Source organism: Diadema antillarum, unplaced genomic scaffold (assembly GCF_040938485.1).
Source record: "Diadema antillarum isolate AM-2024a unplaced genomic scaffold, OU_Dant_1.0 seq00002553_RagTag, whole genome shotgun sequence".
Taxonomy (NCBI): Eukaryota; Metazoa; Echinodermata; class Echinoidea; order Diadematoida; family Diadematidae; genus Diadema; species Diadema antillarum.
The window spans coordinates 47-18,214 of NW_027273154.1; the positions used below are offsets into that span (position 1 = coordinate 47).

Here is an 18,168-nt window from a genome sequence, read left to right on the forward strand (position 1 = left end):
TCACCAATATTTATGATAACTACCTTGAATATGATTAGACTATTAAGAGAAAGTCCATTTGCGTGCTATGAATTCCCATGGTATTCAGCAAAGCCACTGCGTTGATTGTAGATATTGGTTTCAAGATTTGTTTAGCACTACTCCACTTTCAGGTTGTGCGGAGAGAGCTTGTACCATGCACCAGATCAATTTCAACTGGGGCACTCTACTCCCAGAAACCGGATGGCCAATTGTCATGGATTATTAAACAGTTGTAACACTTTGATAAGATTGGCACAAAATATCCAGGCCATACCTCTTTCTGCTAATTGCTGTCCAATATATCACCATGGCAACTGCGCAATATTGGGGGAATTGCCGGAAACAGAAACGTGCACCAGCACCAGTTTTGTGTCTTCTCTATTTTATTCTTTCTTTTCCTTCATCACTTAGACCTGAGTATCGGAGCAAGTGTCTCCACTGATGAGGTGTCCCAGAAATAGAAAAGGCCAAAGATACACTCAGCGAAAAAAAGAAAGTAAACACTTTTTCCAGTTAATATTTTTCATAGAAGATTTTGATAAAAATCAGTGTGTCATATACCATATCAAAGATTATTCAATTGGCTATTAACCAGGTAGGTTTATACAAAGGGAAATTTTACGCATGAGTGAACACATTTGATTTTGTCTTCCAATGCAGAAAAGTAAAAATTGCAGAATTGGACATATTGAAATTCATTTGCAAATGCCCTCCAATATAGGAATGATAACAAAAGACCAATTTAAAGCAATGAGACACATGAATGAAACAGCAGAAATAAGTTTCCGTTCCCTTGTTTCCCTTTATATTCAAAACAAAAACATAGTCGGGAAACTGAAGGTGGAACATAAGCATTTTCCATCAATTCAAACTTTAAATGACATAGGGAGTAAACCATAAAGGTGATGAAATTGACAGAATTTCTTCATTTTACCTTTTAATTAAGGAACTTAAGAATGCACGATACAAATTCAAGAACCAAATATTATTTCAAATTTTCTTAATTTGGAATAACGTTTCAAATTTAACTTTCTTTGTTACCATAATTTTTCTCTTATGTCTTTTGACTACGGATTTGACAGAAGATTTTTCATTTTTCTCCATTATTTTTTGCCTTTCTTTATCTTTGGAGGGTTTCAGAGACATTATTGAGATCATAAGTTGATTTTTGCAAATTAATTTGCATTTCTATTGTGTTGAATTTGTCTTTTGTTCTCATTATCATATGGAAGAGCAAATACGCTTGAATAACAATTACTTGTCCATTTTGCAATTTTTACTTTTGCGCCTTGGGAGAGAAAAACGAATGTGTTCACTCATGCGTAAAGTTAACGTTCTCATTGACCTACTAGGTTGATAGCTAATTAAATTACCTTTAACATGGTATATAAAACACCATTTTTAGCCAGATATTCCATGAGAAAGATAAACCTGAAAAAGTGTTTACTTTCTTTTTTTGCTGAGTGTATAATACATGTCACTGGAGGCTTGTGTTAACAATGGCTTATAAGCTGCCTTTTGAAATCGTGCCACTGTGGACATCTTTCACATGTCTAGGAGCACCTGGCTCTCAATTTCTATGCATATTTCATGTGAAGTGGCTTTCTTTTATCTCCTATCTCCAAAGGGAAGGCAGCTGTCATTACTTGTAGAAAGTCACGTTTGATATTCTGGAACTCGTCCTTAGCTGACTTGTGGCCACAAGATTCGCTAAATTTTGTACCAGGTACACAATGTACATGAGATTCCACCTAATAGGTATCAGTTTCTGTCACCCCTACCCTTTAGATATTTAAGGTAGATATATATACTACAAGATGTAACATAACTGTGTTCCTTGTATGTGCAGTGGCTGCCTGCACTCAGCACTTAGAACAGATCATACATCATTTAGAGCATTTAGAGGCAAAAGACTACACTTTACGGGATTAATTTCCTTCTGCCTGTAAGTAGCTGGTAGTACTTGAAATGAAGTCATTCATCGGGAATATTGCGTCTAATCATGACCTGAAGCAGTTTTACGATGGTGCTGCTGGTGAGAGAAAGCAATATATTTCATGCATTCATAATTCACCCATGAGTCCCTAAAATGTTAAAGGGATGGTATAGTTTTGGTTGGGGTGGTGTACTTTTGGTTCGGGTGACCTACACTACTTCAGGTTTCCAACTTTGCAAAGAGACCCTTTGATGAAAGGTGGGACCATCTTTTATTCGGATCGCTTTGTTTCACTTTGTTTTTAGGTAGATCTCAGCCATTTGAAAGCTGATTTTCATCAAGTAAACTTTGAATTCCTCTCAGGATTGTATACTTTTACATTTCATAAAGTGGTTTCAAAGTATCTCACCTCAACCAATGCTTCACCATCCCTTTAACCCATTAAAGGATGAGCTGATTTTCCTTTAAAACACATTTCCCATAGACACCTGCCCGAGTATGCTCCCCAATAGTCTTCTGATTTTCCTTTAACACACATTTCCCATAGACACCTGCCCGAGTATGCTCCCTAATAGTCTTCAGTGGAATAATTTGAATGCTGGATCAGGTGCAGTTGAAGAAAACAGGAAAGTAAACAAGATCACTCCATCCCTGCTGTGTTTAATCATTCTCTTACGCCCACTTAATGGTAGGTTTGAATCTTTTGCAGTCCATGTTGTCACAATGAAGTGTGAAGAAGGAACTGGGCTGATCAATGGCCTCTGGTAATGATACCATTTCTTATTTAGCTGCCTGTGTAGGGGAAGGGGAATTGACTCATTGACATTCAACTTATTAGATTTGAACGCAAACGTGTTTGATATCAAGATACAAACAGGGTAATATGGCATATAGGCCTAGTTGTTTGTTTGTTGTTGTTTTTTCCGTGCTGCCCCATTTGCTTAGAGAGTGGGAGTCTACAGAGGGTGCAAGTCATCACCAGAAGTCAAGGGGTGAAGTAGTCGCTGGGGTCATCCACTCTTCACACTCATATTGCTTCCTGTGGCTGGGTGTGGAGAGAAGGTTTTCCCCTAATCCACCTCCCCCTGGTATTACTGAATTACACAATGAGGGGCTTCACACGTACAAATGGACACGGCTGCAGTGCTTTCTTGAAAAAGAAGGGGGAAAAAATGTTCAGATGCACAGAAATAAGTCTCATCCAGCTGACCACAGACTGCAAACAAAACTCTATACAATAGCTGCGACACTTTCCGGAATGTTTTTCATTGGATTAATTTCATGTGGTTTATTCAGGGTAATACACAAGCAGTTTAGAATGATATCGGGCTGTGTCAATTCAGTATCAACATTTTTTTTATGCCTCTTCCACGAAATGCCAGAGGTATTATGTTTTCGAGTTGTCTGTTCGTTTGTCCGTCTTTCCATCCATAATCAATTTTTTTGGAAAGTGTACATGTAACTCTATGACTTGCCATCGGTTCTTTACGTTTGCTTTACCTGCAAGAGTGTGGAAGTGTGGATGCAGACGCTATAGGGGAAGTAAATTGAAGGTCAAGCAAGGCTTCATCTTCTCAATCACAATTCAAAGGTCAAACTGTCCAGATTACCTCATTTGCACCTGAGAATGGAGCAAAATCTAATTGGAAATCAACTCAGGACCACATCTAGCCAAATGAGGTTGGGGAAACTTGTAAGGGACACATTTGAATTAGGTTTGGGTGTAGACTTGAAAAAAAAAAATTGATTGGCTTGGGACATGCTCAGCGAGACATCTACAAAGAATAGGCCCTATATCTTTGTAAGTGTGAAAGCCTCTAATAACAGACTCCCAATATTCTGCATGTCAGAAGCTTCTCCTGTGCATAGGATTAAAACAAGATGCCATGGAGAATAGATATGCATGAGTGGAAGTTCTACTTTACAGTATCTGGAGCGAAGTGGCAGTGTGCTGCTATTGTGATGCACTTGTGTATATAATATATACAAATTGTCGCCATAGAAACATATAGGCCAATAATAAGGTGTTTTTATGATTACGTGTAAGTACTTTAAGAGCAGGAAAGGAAACTATGTCTAAGCAGTTACAGCTAAGCATTCATTCTGTTAGCTGAATGCTCAAGGGCATATGAATACATTAGATAATGGCCATGGGTTGTTTGAACCTCTCTTTATGTTCTTGAGGTTGGAATATAGTATGTATATTCATTATGGGTTTTTTTTTTTACTTATGTATTGAACTATTGGATTATTTATTCTTTTATCCATTTATCCATTTACCTATCTATTTCTCAAATGCATTCTGTTATAAACACAACATTGCCTGACCAGTAAAGGTACCTCAGAAAGGTATACACCTCTGTGCATCCATCCATATGAGTGCGAATGCAGTTCCTGCTTAGTGATTAGGTATTACATTGCTTTATAGCTGCATTCTTGTGTAAGTAAAAGTATTGTGAAAGTGGAAATTTTTGCAGTGTCGAAATGTTTACGCATTTTGTGCGACTAGAAACTAGCGTGCAAAATAAAAGCACGCAAATATTTTTGCTTGGTATATGTTCCAGTAGTCGATGTCTTGATTCCACAGAATTATAACCACGCAAAACCCTTCTTACCCAGCCAAGAAAAAAAAAAGATTAATTTTGCAAAAATATTCACTTTTACAGTACACTACTAAAGGACAAGTCCACCTTCATATACATAAGGATTGAGAGAATGCAGCAATATTAGTAGAACATATCAGTGAAAGTTTGACGAAAATTGAACTATCCGTTCAAAAGTTACGAATATTTTAAGTATCTGTGCAGTCACTGCTGGAAGAGAAGACTACTACAGTGTATGATGTCACATGTGTACAACTATAAGGAAAATAAAAAGAGAATTTCACAAAACTTTACTTTTTGAATAAGGTGCACATTTCTTCGACTTGCTACTGACGTATGTTAAGGGTAATATTATTCCCCCTGCCTTCTGAAAGAGAGAAGTCGAGTGTTCTTTTGTTATGCGAGAAAAATGGAAATAAGTTGAATATTCTTTATTCTTTCTTTATATCATTGTACTCATGTGACATCATACACAAGCTATAGTAGTCTTTTCATCCAGCCGTGACTGAGCAGAAACTTCCAAATTTTTTAACTTTTTAACAGATTGTCCGATTTTGCTCAAACTCTCACTGATGTGTTCTACTAATATTACTGCATTCACTCAACCCACATGTCTATGAAGGTGAACTTGTCCTTTAAAAAAGTGTAAATATGTTGATTTGTCTATTTTTGTGTCAAAAGGTCACAACTTCATGAGGCAGAATGGGAACTGGAAGGACAGGAGCGACAAGCCCACAGATTTCTCGGTTTGGTACGGATGTGGTGGCCATGTCTACAATGTCTCCTACAGGGGAAAGAGACCGTCCTGGACCGACATGCACAGTACTTCGCAGTGGGCCATCTTCTCACGGTGGGTATTGAACCTTGAGCCTCCTGATTGTGTGCTTTTGATAAGAACAAAGTTGTATGCATCTAGTAATTTTGATAGTTAACCTAACCCAGACTCGTATAATGGCACTACAAGAAGTATGAAACTCCAGTGGAGTACCCATGCTATACACCTGGCCTGGGTAAGGAGGAATGTTGTGGGCAAAGGAAAAATCGGCCACGATAGGGCCAGAACCCGAGTGGGCCTTCAAATGAAAGGCAAAGTGTTATCCTCTGAACCACAACTTTTCCTGACCATCTCACCAAGATAAGCAAACTGATAGACATTTGAGTACAATATGGTACACCTGTCCTTTTCAAGTGTTCTGCCTCACAGATAATAATGATGATGATAATGATAATAATAGTAATGATGATGATGATGATGATGATGATAATAATAATAATAATAATGATAATAATAATAATAATAATGACAATGATAATAGTGACAATGATAATGATAATAATAATAATAATAATAATAATAATAATAATAATAATAATAATAATAATATATATAATAATAATAATAATAATAATAATAATAATAATAATAATGATAATAATAATAATAATAATAATAATAATAATAATAATATAAATAATAATAATAATAATAATAATAATAATAATAATAATAATAATAATAATAATAATAATAATAATGATAATGATAAAGATAATACAATACAATTATTACGTGCTTAATCCGGATGTTTCTGAGCGCATAGTTTACCAGAAAATTCTGATTTGATCCAAAGTAATAAAAAAATACAGAAATATTAAAACCGTATGTAATTCAAACAATAGATACAGTGTATAAATACAGTAAATAAATACTGAAATCAAAGTAGTGTGGACCTCCATCGACCGACCCACAACTGGGCCATTCTAGAGGACTATCTACTTTTATAAAGAATGATAAAATTAGTTGTGAAATCAAAATTTCAATAAAGTCATTTTTAAATGACTTTTCAATGCATTATTATACTTTCCTATACATATTCAAGCACCTGTCTCAGCTATGGGGGCATTATGCATATAATGTCCTTTTTAAATAGCTTGAGACTATTCCAAATTTAATGTACCCAGTATGTGTGGTGTGTGTGTATGTGTACTATTGTGTATACACACTCTTACCAAAAATATAGATCTTTCCTCTTTTCTTTTTTTTTGTAACATGAAGGTGTATGTATTGTAGTCATTTGACTCTTACAGAAGACCTTAAAGGTACTGTTTATCATTGGGAGCAGTGATTTTAAAAATGTTTGAGTTATCAGATGTGTTGCGTATGTGTAGGTCAGTTGTATCACAAAACATCCTACCATATAAAAGTTTTGCTATAAGGCCTAAAATATACAAGGAGATATCACTATTTTTCTCATTAAACAACAACTATAGATGGTTTAGTGTAGAAACCTTTTTAATATAACTATTGTTCACATTTTGTATATTCAACAATGCTTAATATCGATTATACTGATAAACATTTATACATTGGTTGTTGCTAAACTGAGTCACATTTCAGAACTATTTTGAAGCGCTAAAGTTTGGTTTTTGTTTCATCTGCAAATGGTAAATAATGCCTTTAACATTATTCAGTCAACAACTTGATAAGGTCTGCAAACAATGAGATGTGCACGTACTGTTTGATTTAACTTTCCATTAGCCCGATGATAAACATCAGGCAATATTCAGTGAAGCGCTGATATGAACTTGTGCTGTGTCTGGCTGCATCGCAGCATAAATTCAATATTTGTTCTTCCAAAGACCTCAAACTTATCGGGTGAAAGTGAGTGTATACTGAGACAACTATAGTTGGTTGTTTAAAAAAAAAAAAGATAAGGGGGAAAAAAGAGAAAGGAATTGATTTATTTCACATGGAGTTGTCAGGCAAGAGTTTGGTCATTTAACATATCGCAGCCCGAAGTCTTTTTGATATAGATTAGTGCAATGTACACAGAATCAGTGCAAATGTGAGAAATTTGTGGTGGAAGTGAATGTATGAGGTATACACAGTATATCAAATGTGAGTGGGAAGAGACAAATACTTTGCGTATCTGTGTAAAGAATGCTGTAAATATTTTGAATATTTAATGGTGTGGAAATTGTTGTGAATGCCACGCTCCACTGAGCCAGCACGAAAACAACGATGCACAAAGATCTAGGGGATATATCCAAATATGTTTTCAGAAAAAAAACACACACACACACTCTTAATTTGCCAAATCATGAATAAGCAAAGTTCACAGAAGTTCACCCAGTACAAAAGTCGACACTGCAATTTTCTGTTTTTATAGTAGTGCCCGTTCAGCTGCGATATTCGTGGGTTAAGCCACAGTGATTGACAGGTGTGAGTTTGTTCGAATGAACTCAAGGTGTGATAGTGGGCCAGATATGTGAAAAAGATGCTCACATCCGGCGGAAAGTATGAAATTTTGCATATAGGGGTATTTTGAGGCGCTGATTTCAAAAATTGCCGGATCCAAGGGATCTGATCACGGGGTCGGCCGCCATTTTGAATTCCAATATGGCCGCCGTCAAAGATCCCTATCTTCAGTTCTGAATGACATTAGCCATTGGAATTTGATATATAAAAGCATGAAGATATGATGACTTCAATAACAGACTTATTTGATATGTCTGACAAGCTGCACGGCAGCCAATTTGAATTTAATACATATTTGCCATGTTGGAGTGTTGAAAATCTCTATCTCGGGTTTGTAAATTAGGCTACCTGATTGAGCGCGCGTTTGTAACTGAAAGAGTGCGCGCTGATGTATTTACATTGTGACGTCAGTGAAAGGTGCATTTTGCTTCCTTTTTGCTGCACTTTTTGACATGCCCGTGAATGTTAGTCGTGATGTTTGTCTTCGTAGCCACATTGGAATTCAAAATAGCAGGCATTGCGTTTGTCAGACACATCACATCAGTTAATATTTTAATTTAGTATGTAAAAACACTTGTTTACACCTAATTTCAGGGTTACTCACCGCTTAGAAATCAAGATAGGGATTTTGAATATTTCGTCGAGGCGGCCATATTGGAATTCAAAATGGCGGCCATTCGATGTTTGTCAGACACTCCGAATCAATCTGTCATCAAATTCAATGTGTCAAAACGCTCATGTGTACCAAATTTTGGTGCCACAGGTCATTCAGAACTGAAGATAGGGATGTTTGAATTTGTTTTGTGATGGCGGCCATATTGGAATTCAAAATGGCGGCCGACCCCGTGGTCAAATCTCTTGGATCCGGCAATATTTGAAATCAGCGCCCCAAAATACCCCTGTATGCAAAATTTCATACTTTCCGCCGGATGTGAGCATTTCGACCAATTTTTGTTACATATCTGCCCTACTATGAACTTCCCCTCAAAGCACTCTACTTTTGGGCAGAGTCAGTCTGAGTCTAAATATTCGAAGCGTGTGATCACCTGACATGTTTGTCGACATCGTACTGGAGAGTTTCTCGCAATTTATTGATGTGCCTGAATGTAAAGTGTAATTTGCCACTTTACGCACTGCTAACATTACACTGTGCCTTTCAATCTTTTAAACTACTGACATATATATTTTTGTTTCAGCTTACCAAAGGGAAGTTTGTTTTTGCCTTGGCTGCTGGCAAACATGCATATGTGGTAACCCTTTAGATGTGTGGTACTTCCAAGAGCTGTGGATTATTGATGTTCAAAAGGGCTTTTTACACTTGTAAATTTTTGCTTAGTCCCGTACCAACGGTGGGGCTGGGGGGGGGGGCCTTAGCCCCACCGTTGGTACGGGACTATCCTTAGCCCACTTTCTGTTTACACTCGTTTTTGCCAAAGTGGGCAAGCCCCACCGATAGTCCGGTACTATCTGGCCCTGCAAAATAGCAGGGTTAGCACCGCAATTGCGGTGCCAAGCAAGTGAGCGTAAACAGAACGAAAAAATAATCCTGGGCTAAGCGACGGAGACGAAGTCCGACCCTCACTGACCAATCAGAAACGAGGTAATCAAGTGCTGCTGGTGCGTGCGTGTACGTGTACAGTACACAGCGTAATCATGAATTAGGTGGTTTGGAAAGTACCGGACTAAGAAATACGAGTGTAAAAAGGTCAGTTTTCTCCTTAGCCCCGGACAAGAGATAGTACGGAACAAATTGGCCAATGTAAAAGGCTGAAAAAATTGGTACGGGACTAACGATAGTCCTGGGAAAGCCCGGGGTTAAGAAACACAAGTGTAAAAAGGGCTAAAGTCTCCACTTCCTAACAGTGTAGCTTTGGGGGGAGGGGGGGGGGTGGAGTGAAGGAGGAAACGGGAGATACAAGAAATGAGGTAGAAGAGTTTGTGTCCCTGTGTGTGTCTGAGTAACAAGGTGATATAATTGATGGATACACTAGTAAACTCACTTCTGATGAAAGAAGTTTTCGCAGACATTGTATCATTTCCTGTAAAGCAAGCCGTCTCTGCATGGCCAATTCATTATTTGACTTCCAGCTAGCGTGAGGGTAAAAGAAGGGCGTATGTTGACCTATGACCTTGGTATTGGCTTGCATCTGCAGTTATCCCTGGGATTTGAGTGAGAAAGGAGGCTGTAAGTCCTTACCCACCTGTCCAAACATAGAGTCACTGTAGTTTGGGGCTGTTGAGGATAGAAATGTGGTTAAACTCGGTAATGATTCAAAATGCCAAGGAAATTGTATTTCCCTCTCCATCTGTGAAATATTGCGATGTTAAAATCCTTTCGTGTCTCGTAAAGCATGCAATATATTGTATCAGGTGTCCATAGCTGTTGAGTCAATAAACCTGTAGAAATGTGTCCATGAGAGTTGTTTGAATTTTTCTTGCATTATAAAGAAGGAAGGTGATCGTGAGACCTTTGCTAGGTTCTTGTCATTGATATGTTGTGAAATGCAGATCTCCCGCAAAAGAACAAATTAGAATTGGTATAGAGAGTCTACTTATATTTTGCTATGGTTTGCTATGCCGGTTTGCTTATATGTACATGTGTGTATTTCATGTCTTTAGGCTGTGTTTATGCTTGGGGGTACCACAAAGGTGGTACTTGTGGAAGATGCTATCATTTTTCTGCTATCTTATGAGAGATTGAGTGGGAAGTGGTTCCAGATGCCTATTTGATGGAGACACAGGTGGTAGTGGTCAGTACCGCATTAATCTTGTCAGTTCCTGTAGGAGCTTACTATCAATAGTTAGGTTCACACGCTGTTCCTAAACTTTAAGTTTAGGTTGAAAACTTAACTCTTGATGATTAGCTTGTAGTTTAGCACCGTGTGGACGCACTCGAAAGTTAGCAATCTATAAGTTTAGTTGATAATTAGAACCACGAGACATCTTAGGGTTTTACGCTCTCTCCACGAGCCACGGGGGGTCCCCATTGGTAGTTTCGTTCCGTGTGGACACAATAATCAACTAACTTGTGAGTTAGCGTGAAACTCGCTTCTCGTTCACATCTGGGTCAACCTTCAGCTGCGTTATTTTGTATGAGCATAAGGTCATCTAGCAAAGACTCTGGGATTCGCTCGTAAGTTGTAACTTAAAGTTTAGGTGCACGTGTGAAGCCGCGTCATGAATTCTCGAGTGAAGCTAATCATCAAAAGTTAAGTTTTTGACCTAAACTCCCAGTTTGGCAACTGCGTGTGAACCTACCTATTGCCATGTTGAGAAGCTGGGCTTGAGGGGGTTAAGAGCCAGAGGAATCATGAGGAATGTATTCGAGTGATCTTAAAAATGGATGTGACTCCAAAGAACGGTTAGTTATGGTCAGTGCGTCCAGCTTTCTAATAAACTCTTGTTTGGAAAACCTAGAGAGTATCCTGTCCGGCACAGTGGTCATTTCATTGTATCATGGCCATTTTGTTTATTGTCTAGCTCTTTCCTGATGTAAGCCAGGCACTATTAGGGTCCATTTTTTGTCTAGTGAAGAAGATATTCATGCCTGATGGCCTTGGCAAAGTGTGTTTGCCTCCTGAGTAGGTAAAGATGAATTGTGAGTGAAAAAAAATCAGACAGTTGATGAGCAGAAACAACTGGAATCGGTATTTTGTTTTCTCAAGTCAGAAAATCTTCCACTTTGCAGTGTAAAGAATTGCCAGTTTTCCCCATAGGAAACTCATTTCGTGAAACTGTATTACAATAATATTATGTGCTTGTTTGTGTCAGTGTTTGTCTATTATTTGTATTCATCACCAAGCTTGTTTTTCTTTGTTTTAAGAGTACTGTCATAGAGTAGAGAGAATTGGTCCATTTCGGTTGATGTCACTGATGTTTGCTACCTTCAGTATCTCAGATGAACTCATAATTGTGTACATGCCAATATGAGATTGCTTTCAAATTCTCTTTTTTATCTCTATGAGTAGTTTATTGTCATAATATCTTGAAACAGACTTGAAGGCTAGAAAATGCCAGCCTCATGATTACCTCTGTAGGCCTGTATGGATGTGTTCAGTCTCCAAATAAAGCAAACAGTGCCAAAGCAATCCAGAGCAATCCATGGTTCAGAGAGCATTGATTTCAATCTCATTTTCTGAATCATGCCACAGGAGTACATCAGACACTTAAGTCTGAACGCACCCTATGACACTCTTTTTTTGTGATATTTGCTATACTTGGTTAGAAATAGATATCGTAGAATGAATGAAATGAAATAATGCAATGCAACATTGATCCAACAGGGACTTCATTGAGCTGGTGGTGAGTCCAGACCGGGGCATCTTCATGAACAACCTACACTTCTTTGCCAGCACGTGTATCATTCCTGATGAGTCCTACCTGGCATCCATGCTGAAAATCTCTCCACTCAGGTAAAGATTTAGAGATTTCTTCTTTTTTTTTCACTTGTGCTCCTGCTCACTCTTATTCTTTTCTCTGTCATTCATTTATTGTCATCTGCCTCTTTTCTTTACAAACTCTTCATTGTGTTCCCCCACACTTTTTGGGGGGAGCAATGTTTTGAATTTTTTTATTTGTATGTCATCTTCCTACTCTGTTGTATGTGTCAGCTCAATAATTTTCTGAAATTGTGAGGATTGCTTTACTTGCAGTATTTGCTTGAAACAGGAGCTGGTGTGGTTCAGTAGATAAGACCATGGACTGTCAGTCACAAGGTCCATGGTTCAAGTCCCCTGGCTGCAGCTGTCGTGCCCCTGGGCAAGGCACTTTATCCTCAATGCATAGCCCTATAGAGGGGACTTTGAAGCTGTTAGTCCAACACAAATCAAATCAAATCAAATCAAATCAAATCAAATCAAATCAAATCAAAGCAATTCAGTTCAGATCAATTCAATTCAATTCAATTCAATTCAGTTCAGTTTAGTTCAATTTAATTCAGTTCAATTCAATTCAATTCAATTCAATTCATTTCAATGCAATCCAATCCAATCCATTTCAATCTAATCTATTCATTTCCATGTAATTAAATTCAATTCATTTCAAATCCATTCAAATCCATCTTGATCAGTGTTTTATTTTATCCCATGTCGTTTTTCTTTTTTTTTGACGTTGATGAAAGTCCCAATATGTTTGCCGTAGACTTAAGTAGCTGTCGTCATCTTGTAGAGACGTGCTCTGTGTTGGTACACGGCTTCCTAACCTCCCTCCTTGTGGCACGCATAAGAGGGGCATAGAAGCAGTCTTGTAAGAAATCTGTCATGTTTTACTGAGCAAGCAGGGCCTTCTTTTCAGGTCATGCCTTGTTCCTTAGATGAAAGAGACAAGTGGTAGGTATAGTGATGTTAGTCCCTGGCATTTTGTGAAAAGGCTGCTCCAGGGGACATACATCTACAAATGTCTCAGTGATGCCCAGGTTTGACTTGACACGATTAATAGGCACAATGTGGTCGACGCAGTCACATGGATTTTCACCACTTAGACCTGTCATGCATGTTTGTGGGAGATATGCATGCTAGTTTCCAAAGTCAAAAGAGGTAATTGTCTTATGAAGACAGACAGAAATTCTACTGCCTCGGTGGGAGGCTCTGAAAAGGTCTAAAAGATGCAAAGTAGTCGTTTGTGAAGCAACTGTTATAATTTCCATAAAAACAGTCGACGAAAATGGAAGAATACGGTGAGGTTGGGTTGAAACAGTGCTACCGTTTTTTCGAGTATGCTGTAATTTACATCTATCTTTCTCCATCTTGAAATGCATTTACTATCTGCTGTCTGAGATTCTAAAAGCATGTTTAGTAAAGGAAATTCAAAACCCGTATCCTGCTTGGAATATCCTCTTCTGTTTTTGTACTTCTTTTTTTTTCACATTAACATTGCCAGGACCACCTTTCAGCAGGACTTCGGGGGGATAAAATGTTGGGGATTTCCTAAATGACAAATGTCTTTCTAATGCTTTGGGTGGATATAGAGAGATGTGTGAATGGGGACGGAGTTTGTGTTGCCACAAAGCAAGCAAGAGCTACATGCTATATGCTTGATATGCATTCTGTAATTTGAATACCTTCACTTTGAACATATGCAGTTTTTGATAAATGCCAGTGGCACATTTTGTTACATTCTAACACATAATGATCAGTAAGTGTTTGCACTGTAATTGATAAAAAAAAAAACTTAAAACAAACTATCAATAATTCAAAAGCAGTATTAACCTTGATCAGTCAAAAGGAAACTTTACATTCCTGTTTCAGAAAAAAAAAATGTAAAAGAGATTAACATCGCAAGATCCAATAACATATCAGTTATGAATTATGCAGTCACTTCAATGCAATGGAAGGTTAGCTAACCATAAAGTCATAAGACAACTTCGTCGGTTGAGAATGAGAAGGGCGTTAAGTTGCCACAAAACCCACAGTGTTCAAGACCACGTAACACCCTTCTCATTCTTAACAGACGACTGTCTTGTTGCTGAAGAAAAAATAAATGTAACTAACTGAGATATCAGTATTTAAAAAGGGCTTACGATTAAGGTCCACTTATAATGTGGAAGCTTTACTGAAGCTGTTGTCTCTGTTCTCTTGATCCTCCATAGAAATACCTATATCCATGGTAACCTGCATCATTTGAAGCAGTTTGCCCGCAAAGATGACCGAGGATTCTGCCGGCACACTGAAGATATCGACTTCTGCGGACAGGTTGGTTTGGAATGAGACAAATAGACTCTTGCTTTTTTCTTTCTGTTGGGAGGATGCATTTTTTTAAAGCTAAGAGGTAGAAAAAAAAGTATGTCTTCTGTTCGTATTTCACACATTTTGTATTTTCCCTTTGTCATCTCACATCCAGCTACCACATCCCAATATCATTTTCATCTCTTATCATGAGGAACAAAACCTTGTCATTGCGTGGACTCCCTGACTTGTATGTGTCTGTGTGTCTGTGTGTCTGTGTGTCTGTGTGTCTGTTATAGACTCCTGATGTTCTATGAAAGTGGACATTTTTGTGCGAGTAATTTTTCACACTTGGCCAGCTAAGACGAGTTTTGCTTCTTTTTTTTTCTGTGGAATCAAGACGTGAATTACTGGAACATATAGCCGACAAAAATATTCTTGTGCTTTTATTTTCGCACTGGTTTCTTGTTGCATGAAATGCACAAAAATTTAAACACCGCGACGAAAGTTTTCCACAGTACAGTATTCTTATTTACTTTGATATAGATGTTTTCAGGTTTGGTGTTAAGTCATATTATAAAAGTCATAATCACAAAGCAATTAGTGTTGCTCGTTTTTTTTTCCCCATTAAAATGATTGTCCTTCCTTATCATTGCACAGGGCATTAATGCTCATTTAGTTACACTGCCAAAAAAAAACCCTGCAGACTGGTTTTTAGTACTCAACCAGAACGTAATATGTTTCGTGTGAAGTCGATAAGAATAGCCAATCAGCTGAAGAGTGTTGCATCGCGAGTGAACATAATGAGAGACATACTTCAGATATAATCCCAATGATTATTTGAGTGTTTTTGTTACGTCTCCTTCAGTGCTGTAAGCTGATTGCATTGGATTTGAAATTTTGATGAGGATCAGTGCTCTTGAGTCATAGAGAGAGAAAGAATTATCCACGTTGCCCTCTGATCATGAATAAATAAGATACTGTTATAACAGAACAAACATGAAAAAAAAAACAGAACTGCAGCAGATTCTCCAGTGATTAAAGATGATTGTATAGCTTTGTTGAGCTCCTGTTGTTGAGTTTCTTGCATGTTTTTGGCTGTCCCGATGAGTGAATCCTTGAGGCGAGCAAAGTCTTCTCTAATGAACCTTGTGCATCTCCCCGCATCGTGCATGCCATTAAAACTGGACAACAGGTGACGGTGGCTAATGTGATGTGTTGAGGATGATACACTGGACGGGAGGAGACTGGTGACTGCCCATACATGATTAGTCTCCATCACAGACTGCTTGACCACCATCCCAAACTGACAAAATAAGTCGTGCATCCCTGCAAACAAGCAAAACAATGTAATATCTACAGCATTTTTTGGGTAGTTTGCTGCACAAGTGTTATCATTTTGTACTTTTCAACATTCCTGGAAGAAAGAGACCAATCGTTATGAAATTGTCTTGTTGTACCAAACAGAGTTTTTTTTTGTCATGCTGATCGCACAGTACAAGAATTTTGATAAGCAATTTGCTCCTGCTGTTCTTCAGCTTAGAGCCAGAAAGATGAATATAAATTTTGTCAAGAGTGCATGCACCTATTAAACTCATTTGTTCCATTCCAACCTGACTGTAGTGACCGTTCAAATGTCTTCTGTGACGTCATGGACGATAAGGTGGAAGCCTGAATTCTTCCTGACATTGATGTAAGGGCAAAATATGGCACAGCTGATAGACGTGAAATGCCATGGCTACACTGCGTATCTCTCTCCTTTGATGTATTTTAGACTTCATTTTCCTGTGATGTATTTAAGACTGTATGAACGTGAAGTCATCTCTGCTAGCTGTGTCTCGCTTTCAAAGGCCACAGTGCCGCGCAGGCCTTGGCTGGGGGAATGAATAATGGTTTTGGGGAAACTTCCTCGAGGAAGGGATGTCTGAGTATCCATGGCAACCAATTACTTTAACTGGGCAGCAGATGTCATACAGCCACTGACCTGTGCAGTATCGACTTTTATTCATTTCAAACAGATCCACTCAACAGTCAGTAATGTGCAATTGCGTCTCTAGGAATTCTCCCTCTTCCCACACAGGGAGAGGGACAAAGAGAGTGGAAAGGAAAGAAGTGGAAAAGGGAAGAAAATAAGTGAGTTGGAAGGATTAAGCCTTGTATTTAAAAGCTTTAAGCAGCATGAAGCCATGATTCTTGTTTGCTTTGACCTGTTTCGTACACACTTCTTGAATCGTCATTGACTTTTCATGTGTGTTAGGACTCATCTGATTTCAGTGTGTTATTGGTTAATACTCCAATCCTTCGTTGTTATTGTGTTTTGAGTCCAACTATTTATTTGGTAAAACAAGTCACAGCATAAATAGGATATACCTGGTACTCGTGTTGACAATATCTCTAATAGTAGTCTGTGATATGTTGTGTTGAATTGATACTAGGTCGGGAGTGACTCATTGGTTTTAATGGGTCCGATGTAATTTCACTCCGTCCTATTGGATTGCAGCCTGGGGAATACATGATTTTCGTGCCTGGGCTCAATTTCTGTAGCTTTGTAAATCCCAAGGCAATGGTACCAGTCTGCACTGTACCTTGCTACAATTTGTAAATGATACGTGAGCCTTTTGTGCAGACCCATGATTTGGCCTCATGAGGTTTGTGCCCCTGAGACAGACATAAATAACTTTGAAATTATCAGGGTTGGTGAGTTTGTAGTATCATACAACAAGAATTTTGGTTTTATTCACATTTCCCTCTTTACATGTATTTTGATGATGATATTTCGGGATTTTGATATTAATTACAATAGTTGTGATGGTGGTGGTGATGATGATGATGATGATTAAGATGATGATTAAGATGATGATGATGATGATGATGATGATGATGATGATGATGATGACTACAGTGATATCATGATCATGGATGTATATGAAAAGTGCATACAATTTATGTGCAATAAATATGCGAGTTATCTATGATATAAATGCCTTTTTTGAAATGATAAAGTTAGCAGACGAAGTAATAATTTTTTTATTATAAAGTACTACCTTTATTTTTTTTTAGGTGATGGTGTCACATCATCTTGTCTTTTATCTTCTCCAGCATCAGATGTTATCATGGAATAACTTAACTGCTGAACTTGTTGATATGGAAAGTTTTCAAATACATGACCTTAGTTCAGGATGTTACAGTGTGTTAGTTTGAATACACATGATTAGGATCTTCCGGTCAATACATGTACACGGCAAGCATCAATGCGGTATACTGATGCAGTGTGCACTGTGCCAGGTAGAACAGTGTGTGAACAACGTGAGAATGTATCTGCGGTGAAATCTGACATTGTCGTCAAGGGACAGCAGAGGAGAGAAAGATAAGAGTGGTCACGGTTAGGTTGTCTGCTCGCCTATGGCCCCATGGACACGAGTTGTCGCGGGTGCCAGGGCTTTGCGAGGCAGCCACAGGTGTCATTCATTAATTGGGAGATGTCATGATTTTTTTTTTTTAAATCCAGCATTGTTGAGGGGATCTCTCAAGGAAACAGGGTTCACTGACTGCAGCACAGAGTAGTGGTGCATGATACAATGTAACTCCCCTCACTGCATGCAGACAGAAATTTGTGGTCAGAATAATGGATAGGACAGCGGATCTCAGAGGATGCATTATATTATGTGAAACATGGCTGGAAGATTC

General features: G+C 38.2%; 1 protein-coding gene across 1 annotated transcript in view; it reads left to right on the forward strand.

Moving 5' to 3' along the window:
* Window positions 1–5,204: 5,204 nt before the first annotated feature.
* Window positions 5,205–18,168, forward strand: part of LOC139714944 (xylosyltransferase 1-like) — a gene marked incomplete at both ends in the record, with an annotated part of 43,457 nt that continues 30,493 nt past the window's right edge. The window contains 3 exons of the mRNA XM_071626592.1: window positions 5,205–5,410; window positions 12,103–12,231; window positions 14,406–14,508. Coding sequence (XP_071482693.1) covers window positions 5,205–5,410; window positions 12,103–12,231; window positions 14,406–14,508 — 438 coding nt within the window. The remainder of the gene's footprint in view (window positions 5,411–12,102; window positions 12,232–14,405; window positions 14,509–18,168) is intronic.